Here is a 12,647-nt window from a genome sequence, read left to right as displayed (position 1 = left end):
CCAGTCGGATGCAGCTAAAATCAGACATCCCCTCCCCCCTTTGGGTTGTGAAGGCAGTATAGTTTCACATAATACCTATTTTAACTGACCCTGGCTCATTTGAACTTGGTCCATTTTCATTCTTTAAAAACCCCACACAGGTCCCCTGCCTTCACAACCCAAAGGGGGGAGGGGATGTCTGATTTTAGCTGCATCCGACTGGACATGTCAGACCTAGCCCCAGAGTGGAGATCCCTGTTCTGGGACGCCCTCCTCAGGGACACACTACCTCAAGCCTCAATGCTCCAGGTTGCAGGACACCTGGGTGAAAGACTCAAAACTACCAGGATCGACTTGAGTGGAGATTTGACCAGGGCCCATAGGGCTGTGGTTAAGTGTAGTGCATTATGTAGGGAATATGGTGTCATTTGGGATGGACCCTATCTGAGTGTTTAAAAAAATCAGACTGTACTGCGTCATCTGAGAGACTTCCAAATGTCCTAAGCTCTCCCTTCCAAATGTCAAACAAAGATTGCCAGAGCTCATGTGAACTCAGATAAGCAACCCAGTTGTTGAGAAAGATATGACTTATACAACTGAACTTGCTGTAACATGCATTTGACCTGTCTTTAGTCCCTTAATCTCAATACTGCTGCTACTTATGTGGTGTTTCAGCTATTGATATACTGCCACTTTCGTCCGAATCTTATGTCAATATGCCAACATATAGGCTACCGAAACATGCTGAAGTCTCATGAAAGCGAGAATAATTTTAGTTTACTACTTCCAAAGGCAAGGTTGTGTTATTGTGACCCAGATAGATCCACCAATCAGGGCCTCTATGTATATGTACAGTACCAGTCAAAAGTTTGGACACACCTACTCATTCAAGGGTTTTTCTTTATTTTTACGATTTTTTACATTGTAGAATAATAGTGAAGACATCAAAACTATGAAATAACACATATGGAATCATGTAGTAACCAAAAAAGTGTTAAACAAATGACAATATATTTTATATTTGATATTCTTCAAACAGCCACCCTTTGCCTTGATGACAGCTTTGCACACGCTTGGCATTCTCTCAACCAGGAATGCATTTCAATTAACAGGTGTGCCTTGTTAAAAGTTAATTTGTGGAATTTCTTTCCTTCTTAATGCGTTTGAGCCAATCAGTTGTGTTGTGAAAAAGTAGGGGGGGTATACAGAAGATAGCCCTATTTGGTAAAAGACCAAGTTCATATTATGGCAAGAACAGCTCAAATAAGCAAAGAGAAAAAACATGAAAAAAAATTACTTTAAGACATGAAGGTCAGTCAATACTGAACATTTCAAGAACTTTGAAAGTTTCTTCAAGTGCAGTCGCAGAAACCATCAAACGCTATGATGAAACGGGCTCTCATGAGGACCGCCACAGGAATGGAAGACCCAGAGTTACCTCTGCTGCAGAGGATAAGTTCATTAGAGTTACCAGCCTCAGAAATTGCAGCCCAAATAAATGCTTCACAGAGTTCAAGTAGCAGACACATCTATAATAATAATAATATAATATGCCATTTAGCAGACGCTTTTATCCAAAGCGACTTACAGTCATGTGTGCATACATTTTTACATATGGGTGGTCCCGGGGATCGAACCCACTACCCTGGCGTTACAAGCGCCATGCTCTACCAGCTGAGCTACAGAGGAGTATGCATCTCAACATCAACTGTTCAGAGGGGACTGTGTGAATCAGGCCTTCATGGTCGAATTGCTGCAAAGAGACCACTACTAAAGGACACCAATAAGAAGAAGAGACCTGCTTGGGCCAAGAAACACAAGCAATGGACATTAGACCGGTGGAAATTTGTCCTTTGGTCTGGAGTCCAAATTTGAGATTTTTGGTTAAAACCGCTGTGTCTTTGTGAGACGCAGTGTGGGTGACCGGATTATCTCCGCATGTGTAGTTCCCACCATGAAGCATGGAGGAGGAGGTGTTATGGTGTGGGGGTGCTTTGCTGGTGACACTGTCTGTGATTTATTTAGAATTCAAGGCACACGTAACCAGCATGGCTACCACAGCATTCTGCGGCGATACGCCATCCCATCTGGTTTGGGCTTAGTGGGACTATCATTTGTTTTTCAACAGGACAATGACCCAACACACCTCCAGGCTATTTTACCAAGAAGGAGAGTGATGCAGTGCTGCATCAGATGACCTGGCCTCCACAATCCCCCGACCTCAACCCAATTGAGATGGTTTGGGATGAGTCGGACGGCAGAGTGAAGGAAAAGCAGCCAACAAGTGCTCAGCATATGTGGGAACTCCTTCAAGACTGTTGGAAAAGCATTCCAGGTGTAGCTGGTTGAGAGAATGCCAAGAGTGTACAAAGCTGTCATCAAGGCAATTTCATAGTTTTGATGTCTTCACTATTATTATACAATGTAGAAAATTGTAAAAATAAAGAAAATCCCTTGAATGAGTAGGTGTGTCCAAACATTTGACTGGTACTGTGTCTGCTGTGTGATTGGTCTGGTCCAGTGTGTGTGAGATGGAAGCCATCAGGCCAGTGCCATGGAGCGTGACAGAGGAAAAGGTCATATGATTGATAAAGCTACGGATTGAAACACTGTGGGTGGGAACAGCCCTGTTGTTACTCCCCAACCCATTACCCATGAACTATTTCTGTGGTTTCAAACTGTGGCCTAAACGCGGTGTTTGTGACCTATTCACAAAGAGTTTCCAAGTAGGTGTGCTGAAATAGGAGCAGTTTGGCCTTTAAATCATAATAAGTAAGATTACATGGACAGGGGGGACCTGCCCTAGATCAGCACTCCTACTCTGAGACATTTTGAATACAAAAAGGTCTGTGGGAGCCTGCTGCTGCTGAGTGTCTGTGTGATAAGTGAGCTGGGGAGGCGGTAGTTTTTAGGGGCTGTTGCCAACTCTCACCCTGGCTGCATCTCACTTTCATCCTAAGTGTACCAGATACACTATATCAGTCTAAATATCACAGTACACTCTTAGAAAAAAGGGTTCCAAAAGGGTTATTTGCGGAGGGATTTGGTTCTACCAAGAACCGTTTTGATCTGAAGAACCCTTTTTGGAAGACAGGTTTTTTCTAAGGCAAAGGGTTCTACCTAGAACCTTTAACATCTTAAGAACCGTTTTCGGAAGAAAGGTTTCTTTGATGATTATTTGGAAGGCAAGAAGGGTTCTACGTAGAACCATATATCATATTTCCCAGCATGCGCTATTGCAGGGTCATTTTCAGAATTGTTTGTTTTAATATCTGTGTTTTTGCATTGATTGGTTAATAAATGTTATGCTACACAAAGATAAATAGCATAACATTTTCTAAACTAATCCAATAATTTAGTAGTTGGACTTATTGCACCCGTTACTGAGATGGTTGTTCCAGTTTAGATGATTGAGGTAGTCTCAGTATTCATTTTTCCCTACCCTGGCAGTCATTCTGAATGCAGGTTGCGGGTGATTAAAAAATTCCACTTGTTGGATATCGTAACTCATTGCAAGCTAGTATAATGTGACTTGCAGGCCTGACGTGGCCTGTACACCAGGAGTTTCCCAACACCACTGTGTTAGGATATACAGTTGAAGTCGGAAGTTTACATACACCTTAGCCAAATACATTTAAACACAGTTTTTTTTTTTTTTTCCTGTCTTAGGTCAGTTAGGATCACCACTTTATTTTAAGAATAAAAAAATAAATAAAAAATCTTTCATCACATTCCCAGTGGGTCAGAAGTTTACATACACTCAATTAGTATTTGGTAGCATTGCCTTTCAATTGTTTAACTTGGGTCAAACTCTTCGGGTAGCCTTCCACAAGCTTCCCACAATAAGTTGGGTGAATTTTGGCCCATTCCTCCTGACAGAGCTGGTGTATTTTATTTTCTATAGGATTGAGGTCAGGGCTTTGTGATGGCCACTCCAATACCTTGACTTTGTTGTCCTTAAGACATTTTGGCACAACTTTGGAAGTATGCTTGGGGTCATTGTCCATTTGGAAGACCCATTTGCGACCAAGCTTTAACTTCCTGACTGATGTCTTGAGATGTTGCTTCAATATATTCACATAATTTTCCTTCCTCATGATGCCATCTATTTTGTGAAGTGCACCAGTCCCTCCTGCAGCAAAGCACCCCCACAGGATGATGCTGCCACCCCCGTGCTTCACGGTTGGGATGGTGTTCTTCGGCTTGAAAGCATCCCCTTTTTTCTCCAAACATAACGATGGTCATTATGGCCAAACAGTTATATTTTTCTTTCATCAAACCATAGGACATTTCTCCAAAAAGTACGATCTTTGTCCCTATGTGCAGCTGCAAACCGTAATCTGTCTTTTTTATGGTGGTTTTGGAGCAGTGGCTTCTTCCTTGCTGAGCGGCCTTTCAGGTTATGTCGATATAGGACTCGTTTTACTGTGGATATAGATACTTTTGTACCTGTTTCCTCCAGCATCTTCACAAGGTCCTTTGCTGTTGTTCTGGAATTGATTTGCACTTTTCGCACCAAAGTACGTTCATCTCTAGGAGACAGAACGCGTCTCTTTCCTGAGCTGTAATACGGCTGTGTGGTCCCATGGTGTTTGTACAGATGAACGTGGTACCTTCAGGCATTTGAAAATTGCTCCCAAGGATGAACCAGACTTGTGGAGGTCTATAGGGCGGCAGGTAGCTTAGTGGGTAAGAGTGTAGTGCCAGTAACCGAAAGGTCGCTGGTTCCAATCCCCGAGCCGACTAGGTGAAAAATCTGTCGATGTGCCCTTAAGCAAGGCACTTAACCCTAATTGCTCATGTAAGTCGCTCTGGATAAGAGCGTCTGCTAAAATGTACAATTATTTTTCTGAGGTCTTGGCTGATTTCTTTTGATTTTCCCATGATGTCAAGCAAAGAGGCACCGAGTTTGAAGGTAGGCCTTGAAATAGATTCACAGGTACACCTGCAATTGACTCAAATGATGTCAATTAGCCTATCAGAAGCTTCTAAAGCATGACATAATTTTCTGGAATTTTCCAAGCTGTTTAAAGGCACAGCGTATATAAACTTAGTGTATATAAACTTCTGACCCACTGGAATTGTGATACAGTGAATTATAAGTGAAATAATCTGTCTGTAAACAATTGTTGGAAAAATTACTTGTGTCATGCACAAAGTAGATGTCCTAACCGACTTGCCAAAACTATAGTTTGTTAACAAGAAATTTGTGGAGTGGTTGAAAAACAAGTTTTAATGTCTCCAACCTAAGTGTATGTAAACTTCCAACTTCAACTATAACTAGGCCCTCAAAGTAAGGCCTTATGATATACTGTATGTAATGTATTGTCATAAAGAAATACATTTTAAAGGATAATAAGGCTGGTGGAACTGTTCATAGAGGGTTCTAGGAAGAACTCTCCAAAGATAAGAGTCCTGGGTAGAATCTTTCATAGAGGGTTCTAAACAGAACCCTTTGTAGATGGTTCTAGGTAGAACCATATACAGGGGGTTCTATGAAGAACCCTACATAGAGGGTTATAGGTAGAACCCTCTGCAAAGGGTTCTATCTATCAACAAAAAGGGTTCCCCTATCGGACAAACCGATGAACCCTAGATGGTTCTACTTAGCACCTTTTTTTCTAAGAGTGTAGATGTAATAACACAGGCAGTTGACAATGTGGAAGAGATAGCTCTCTGCAGCTTGATTATGCAAGGCAAATGTTTACTTTAGGCATCCTCACTAGAGTCATGTATTGAAATATTTTGATATTACAGACCATTATTAGGTGCAACAGGTGTCACTATTATTTACGATCTCCAACACATCAATGTAGGCTGAGCCTCTCGTAGGTGTTTGTCTTGTTTTAGACTACAGAACAAGCCAGTGCTGGGGCTGGCAGTTTGACAATGGTAGTCAGTCAGAGCTTCAATTAAATCTCAACATAATAGAACAGTGTAGGCTTGGCACTTGGCTCACTCATCTACATTGGCAGAGTGGTATCCTACAGTTCCCCCTTTGAAGACATAAGAAGAAGGAAGGACTAAAAAGAAGGAAGGAAGAAGAAGGACTAGAAAAGGAAAATAAGCCGGCAGTAAAGGCAGGATGAAGTCCAAGGCTTATCACAGTCTCTCCACTACATGTAGGGTACATTCTGCTCACTTTGTACCAGAGATGGTGTTCCCCTGCCCACGTTGTAGGCAGAAACATGGGTTGTTTTCTGTACTATTTTGTGTGTGTGTGTTTTCTGTACAGTATTCTGGCTTTCAGTCAGTTGATCCTGTTGCTCAATACTTTTAACAGCTTGTGTTTTAGGATGATGTGTTATTATAAACCACATGTCTATTGGTTCTGAATCCTCCACTATTATTCACATAATAACAGAGTCCTTAAAACAGACTGGAAGGAGTTGATTTGATCTCAGATTGAAAACAGATAGGGTATGGTGATGCTCCTCTTATGGGATGTTAGGTTGTGTCCCAAATGGCAGCCTATTCCCTATACAGTGCACTATATGGGGAGTAGGGTGCCATTTGGGACATACCCTAAGTCATTTTGCTGAGGGTTGGTTTGTTGGTTAGTTGTGGGTCTGAGTTTTGGAGACTGTGTGTGCCCAATGAGGCGAGGCATGGCTCTGTGTCAATCCCCTGTTGTTTTTAATGAGGCACTAGTCCCGTGGTAAATATTTAAAGATGTATGCGAGCAGAACCAAAGGCTTCACAGACGCCACTCTCTTTCTGGGCTTTGTTGATCAGACGGTCGGCGGAGTTCAATGGTGCTAGTTCTTTGGATGGTTTCACACACACACACTGGGAGAGACACACACACAGGCAGACACACACACACCAGCCCAGATATTTTCTGCTGTGGCTGGATGAGTGATCCTGACTGTTCTTCCTACTTACAGTAAATACACTTTCCCTCTCTGCCTTCTGTGCCTTTGCAGTTCATGAATAAAAAAACAGATATTAGTTTAGTCCTTGAAATACTGCAGGATTATGAGAACTGCTTCCCTTGCAGAACGTTAATGGCAGTTTCAAGGACATTGGCTTTGTGTGTTTTCTCTAAAATGTCAGTGTACATACTGAAAGATTTAGTTGTTGGCCTTGCATTGTAAAGTTAGACAATGTGATTCTGTGCTGAACCATCTAAAATAGAATGATTTGATTGGATTATGTGGTAGAGTATTCATTATTATCAAATGTCTGTCATGGCTGACCTGTTTTACTACTGCTGCTGTCTGCACAATATAACAGATAAATGACTGTAATATTTATACTGTCTCAAATTCACACCATTGGTCTTTTACCTAACCCAGTGTCTGTCACGATCGTCATAATGAGTAGACCAAGGCGCAGCGTGATATGCGTACATCTTCTTTAATAGAGTACTAGCAACACGATACAAAATACAAAACAACAAAACGAAACGTGAAGTCCTCGGTCATGAACACAAACCAACACGGAACAAGATCCCACAAAACACAAGTGCACAACAGGCTGCCTAAGAATGGTTCCCAATCAGAGACAACAAGCAACAGCTGATTCTCGTTGCCTCTGATTGAGAACCACCCCGGCCAACTTAGAAAACACATGAACTAGAAACAGAACATAGAACACAAAACATAGACCCTACACACCCTGGCTCAACATATAAGAGTCCCCAGAGCCAGGGCGTGACAGTACCCAACAGGGGAGGGGCCGGGTGGGCATTCCGCCTCGGAGGCGGATCCGGCTCCGGGCGTGACCACCACCCTCTAACAACCCCCCCGTAGCGCCCCTGGTCTGGTCCCGCTGACTGGAGCTGGACTGGACATCGGTGGAGCGGATTGCTTAGGCTCCGGTGTGGAGCAGCTGACCGGTACCTGACCAGGCACCGGTGAAACAGGCACGGGCTGTGCCGGACTGACGACGCGCACCACAGGCTTGGTGCGGGGAGCAGGGACGGGCCGGACCGGGCTGGCAACGCGCACCACAGGCTTGGTGCGGGGAGCAGGAATGGGACGGACCGGGCTGACGAAGCGCACCACTGGCTTGGTGCGGGGAGCAGGAACAGGCCGGGCCGGGCTGACGACGCGCACCATTTGCTTGGTGCGGGGAGCAGGAATGGGCCGGACCGGGCTGACGAAGCGCACCACTGGCTTGGTGCGGGGAGCAGGAACAGGCCGGGCTGACGACGCGCACCATAGGCTTGGTGCGGGGAGCAGGAACAGGCCGGGCCGGGTTGGCGACGCGCACCATTGGCTTGGTGCGGGGAGCAGGAACGGGCCGGGCCGGGCTGGCGACGCGCACCTTTGGCTTGGTGCGGGGAGCAGGAATGGGCCGGGCCGGGCTGGCGACGCGCACCATTGGCTTGGTGCGAGGGGCAGGAACAGGCCGGACCGGGCTGGCGACGCGCACCATTGGCTTGGTGCGAGGGGCAGGAACAGGCCGGGCCGGGCTGGCGACGCGCACCATTGGCTTGGTGCGAGGGGCAGGAACAGGCCGGGCCGGGCTGGCGACGCGCACCATTGGCTTGGTGCGGGGGGCAGGAACAGGCCGGACCGGGCTGGCGACGCGCACCACAGGCTTGGTGCGAGGGGCAGGAACAGGCCGGGCCGGGCTAGCGACGCGCACCACAGGCTTGGTGCGAGGGGCAGGAACAGGCCGGGCCGGGCTGGGAACACACACCACTGGCCTTGTGTGGGGATCAGGAACGGGCCGGACCGGACTGGTAACGCACCTCTACCTCTCGCCGTGCCTCTACACTCTCCTTCCCTCTACTGACCAATGGCCCCCGTAACCTGGTGGCCTTCTCTCCTCGTCCACAAACTCGCCCTTTATCTGCCTCCAGCAGCCCCGTCGTCCATGCCGTGTGCCCCCCCAAAAAATATTATTGGGGGTGCCTCTTGCCTGTCCGACGACGGCCCGGTTGGCGCCGCTTCTCCTCTCCTGCCTGGGTCTCCCCCTTCATCGCCCTCCGGTAACGGACGGCCTCCTCCTCCGTGATCTGCCCCCAACCGAGGAGGACATCCACTAACGTTACCTCCGGCGTTTGCTCCTGGACACGCTGCTTGGTCCTGTATGGGTGGGATCTTCTGTCACGATCGTCATAATGAGTAGACCAAGGCGCAGCGTGATATGCGTACATCTTCTTTAATAGAGTACTAGCAACACGATACAAAATACAAAACAACAAAACGAAACGTGAAGTCCTCGGTCATGAACACAAACCAACACGGAACAAGATCCCACAAAACACAAGTGCACAACAGGCTGCCTAAGAATGGTTCCCAATCAGAGACAACAAGCAACAGCTGATTCTCGTTGCCTCTGATTGAGAACCACCCCGGCCAACCTAGAAAACACATGAACTAGAAACAGAACATAGAACACAAAACATAGACCCTACACACCCTGGCTCAACATATAAGAGTCCCCAGAGCCAGGGCGTGACAGTGTCATATAGGCTAGTATTAAAGCCGACTGTCAGTTGATATAGAATCTGATGTAGGCCTATAGAATAAGTGGACTATTTGACACATAATGTAATGGCACTATTGAGTTGTATTGACATACTCTTCTCCATACTGTACGTATTATCCAGTGTTCATCAGCTCATATATGAAGATGAAATGTGAATCCACCTTGCTCTTTGCAGATTGAGATGCCTGGTGAAGCAGCTGGACAAGGGAGAAGTGAACGTGGTGGACCTGAGGAAGAATATAGAGTATGCAGCCTCTGTTCTAGAGGCAGTCTATATCGATGAAACCAGGTGGGTGCATTTCAATTAAATTCCATTCCATGCATGACTACATCAAGTATATTGCACTCTCTGCACCGCTGAAGGTACAGGAAAGAACTGCGCAAATACAACTCACACTATTATTATTATTATTATTATTATTTATTATTATTAATTATTATGAAGTTACAGGAAAGAACGGCACTAATACAACTCTCAGAAAATGTGTGCGTGCGCGCGCATATGTGTGGTGAAGGCAGAGACAGGGAGAGAACGTCGGGGGGGAACGTCTGTCTTCAAAAGGGATGAAAGATAAACTGAAAGGAGAGCTGATCCACTCCCTGCTTTACTTCTTCAACTCCATATGTGAAGCTTTCCATCTCTCCATGGAGGAGACTATTAAACTCGATTCTAACTGAGCCCCACCCCCCTCAGTCTGGGCTGTTGTGGCTGTAGTTGTTGATGCAGACTGCAGTGTGTCAGCTCAGCTGTGCTCTCCAACGATACGCAGGTGTTTGCATAGCCTGTAGACTGATTGCATGCAGGCATGTTAACAGAGCTCATGTTCAACATCTCTCTCTCTCTACTTCTGTCTTTCTCTCTCTTACCCCCTCTCTCTTTCTACCTCTGTCTTTCTTACTTTCCCTCCCTCTCTCTCTCTCTCTGTCTCTCTCTCTCTACCTCTGTCTTTCTCTTGCTCGCCCTCTCTCTTTCCCTCTCTCTCTCTCTCTCTCTCTCTCTACCTCTTTAGTCTTTCTCTCGCTCGCTCTCTCTCTCTCTCCCTCTCTGTCTTTCTCTCGCTCGCCCTCTCTCTCTCTCTCTCTCCCTCTCTGTCTTTCCCTCGCTCGCCCTCTCTCTCTCTCTCTCTCTCTCTCTGAGGCCCCAAGTCTATCTCCCTCACTTTAGTATTCATTAACAAGGCTTTGGTCCTCAGTGCTAGAACTCTCTTCAATCACCACAATACAAGGCATGTTTGCCAGAAAGCACTGCTACAGTCCCAGAAGATTGATCCAAACAAAATAATGAAGTCGTTCTTTGTGTGCATCCCAAATGACGTTTACTCTTTTTCTTTTTTACAGTCGCTCAGTTTTACAATTTCAGAATAATTACTTGCAGAAGGAAGTCCTGTCCTGCACCCGTATCACCATTCTATACACCTCATTTCCTTACATTAGCATCTAATCTAATGTTGGCACTATAATCACATCATGAAAAATATCTGCCTCTCTTTTCCTTCATTGGCCACATTTTCATGAAGACTGAAGATCTGTTTTCCGGTTAATAAATGGCTATTTTCCTCAGTAAAACAAGATGACTCACTGTGAGAAAGGAAGAAGGGAAACAAAACAAACTGCAGTGGAAAGAGAACCTGTCAGTTAACACTTCATTCAGTTAGAACTCCATTCAGCCTTCAGAAAGACATTTACTGGAGATCACATAGCTCCATACCAGGACAGGTAAACAGACATTTACAAGACCCAATATACCTGGCCTCTCAACTCATTACATTACAGTCACCAATGGAAAAACATTAACATATTTTAAGGCGTGTCTTGTAAGAGGCTATATTTGTTGCACCCATGAGTGAGAATGCTGTATTCCCCACAGAATACGGTAATATACTGTATTTTAGGAATTCTACAAACCTTTTCCTAAAACTCTACAGTAACTTACTGGCCAATTGTTGCCAGTAAGTGACTGTAATTAAGATTATAGTACCATACTGCAGTTTTGGAGGGCCAAAAACCTTTTGAACACTAGTGGGTGCATGGTATTGTTGTTTCTCACTCATTAACATATTTTGAGGTGTGTCTTGTAAGAGGCTATATTTTTAGCAGCCATTAGTTAAGAGTCCTGTATCAATTTATGTGATATGTGGTGGTAGTTCCATAACAATTAAATGTATATAGGGAACAGATCAGACTGGTAGTGGGTCTTAATTGGTTTTAATGTTTGAATATTTACCCCTATCCATTTGATCTGTTTTGCCCTGTAATCGTCCAGTTTAGAAGTCTTTGTTTAGGCCTCTAGAAGTGCAAGTGATATAAAACACCTAGTATTTATTAATATCCAAATGCCTACAGACAACCTGCTTTCTCTAATCCCTTGTAATTACAGTAAAATAATGTATAAATAATTTTCTTACAGTTTAGTAGTCACTTTTACTGTATTGAACTGTGTTTCATTCCTCTGGCGTCAAGTTACCATGAATATCTCAGTATTGTATTGGCACCATCCAGTGATGGTCAGAGATATCATAAGATATCTTGTTGTAATTACAATTATTTTGAAGACCAATGTATCCTTTGCTACAACAACATTTTCAGTAATAGTTACAGAATGTTTTTACTTGCTTTGACTATGATGTTTTTTTTTAATCAACCTTGGTTGAATGCACTGACTGTAAGTTGATAAGGACAAGAGCTCCCGCTAAATGACCTAAATGGTAATGAATATGGTACAGATTGGTTTCCCACACCCTAAGGTGTAAAACAAGGAGACGCCTTATCACTGACTCTGTTATGTTTATTCATGATTTGGCAAAAGACATCAAATCAAACTGTATTGGTCATACGCGCCGAATACAACAGGTGTAGACTTTACAGTGAAATGCTTACTTACGAGCCCATTGCCAACAGTGCAGAGTTAAAAAGTAAGACAAAAAGGAAATAGTAACACAATAAAAACAATAACGAGGCTATATACAAGGAGTACCAGTACCGAGTCAATGTGCAGGGGTACAAGGTAGTTGAGGGAATTGAGGTAATATATTATGTACAGTGCATTCGGAAAGTATTCAAACCCCTTGACTTTTTCCACATTTTGTTACGTTATAGCCTTATTGTAAAATAGATTAAATAAAACATTTTCCCCATCAATCTACACACAATACCCCATAATGACAAAGCGAAAATAATTTATTACAGATAAAAAACTGAAATACCTTATTTACATAAGTATTCAG

At 44.3% G+C, this 12,647-nt stretch overlaps 1 protein-coding gene across 2 annotated transcripts in view; it reads left to right on the top strand.

Moving 5' to 3' along the window:
• The window catches only part of LOC121554949 (calcium/calmodulin-dependent 3',5'-cyclic nucleotide phosphodiesterase 1A-like), a 97,354-nt gene that overhangs the window by 70,815 nt on the left and 13,892 nt on the right, over window positions 1-12,647 (top strand). For both annotated transcript variants that reach the window (XM_041868657.2, XM_041868658.2), the window contains one exon: window positions 9,599-9,712. In XM_041868657.2, coding sequence (XP_041724591.2) covers window positions 9,599-9,712 — 114 coding nt within the window. The remainder of the gene's footprint in view (window positions 1-9,598; window positions 9,713-12,647) is intronic.

This window comes from Coregonus clupeaformis, chromosome 40 (genome assembly GCF_020615455.1).
Source record: "Coregonus clupeaformis isolate EN_2021a chromosome 40, ASM2061545v1, whole genome shotgun sequence".
Taxonomy (NCBI): Eukaryota; Metazoa; Chordata; class Actinopteri; order Salmoniformes; family Salmonidae; genus Coregonus; species Coregonus clupeaformis.
This window is presented reverse-complemented; position numbering and strand designations above follow the sequence as displayed.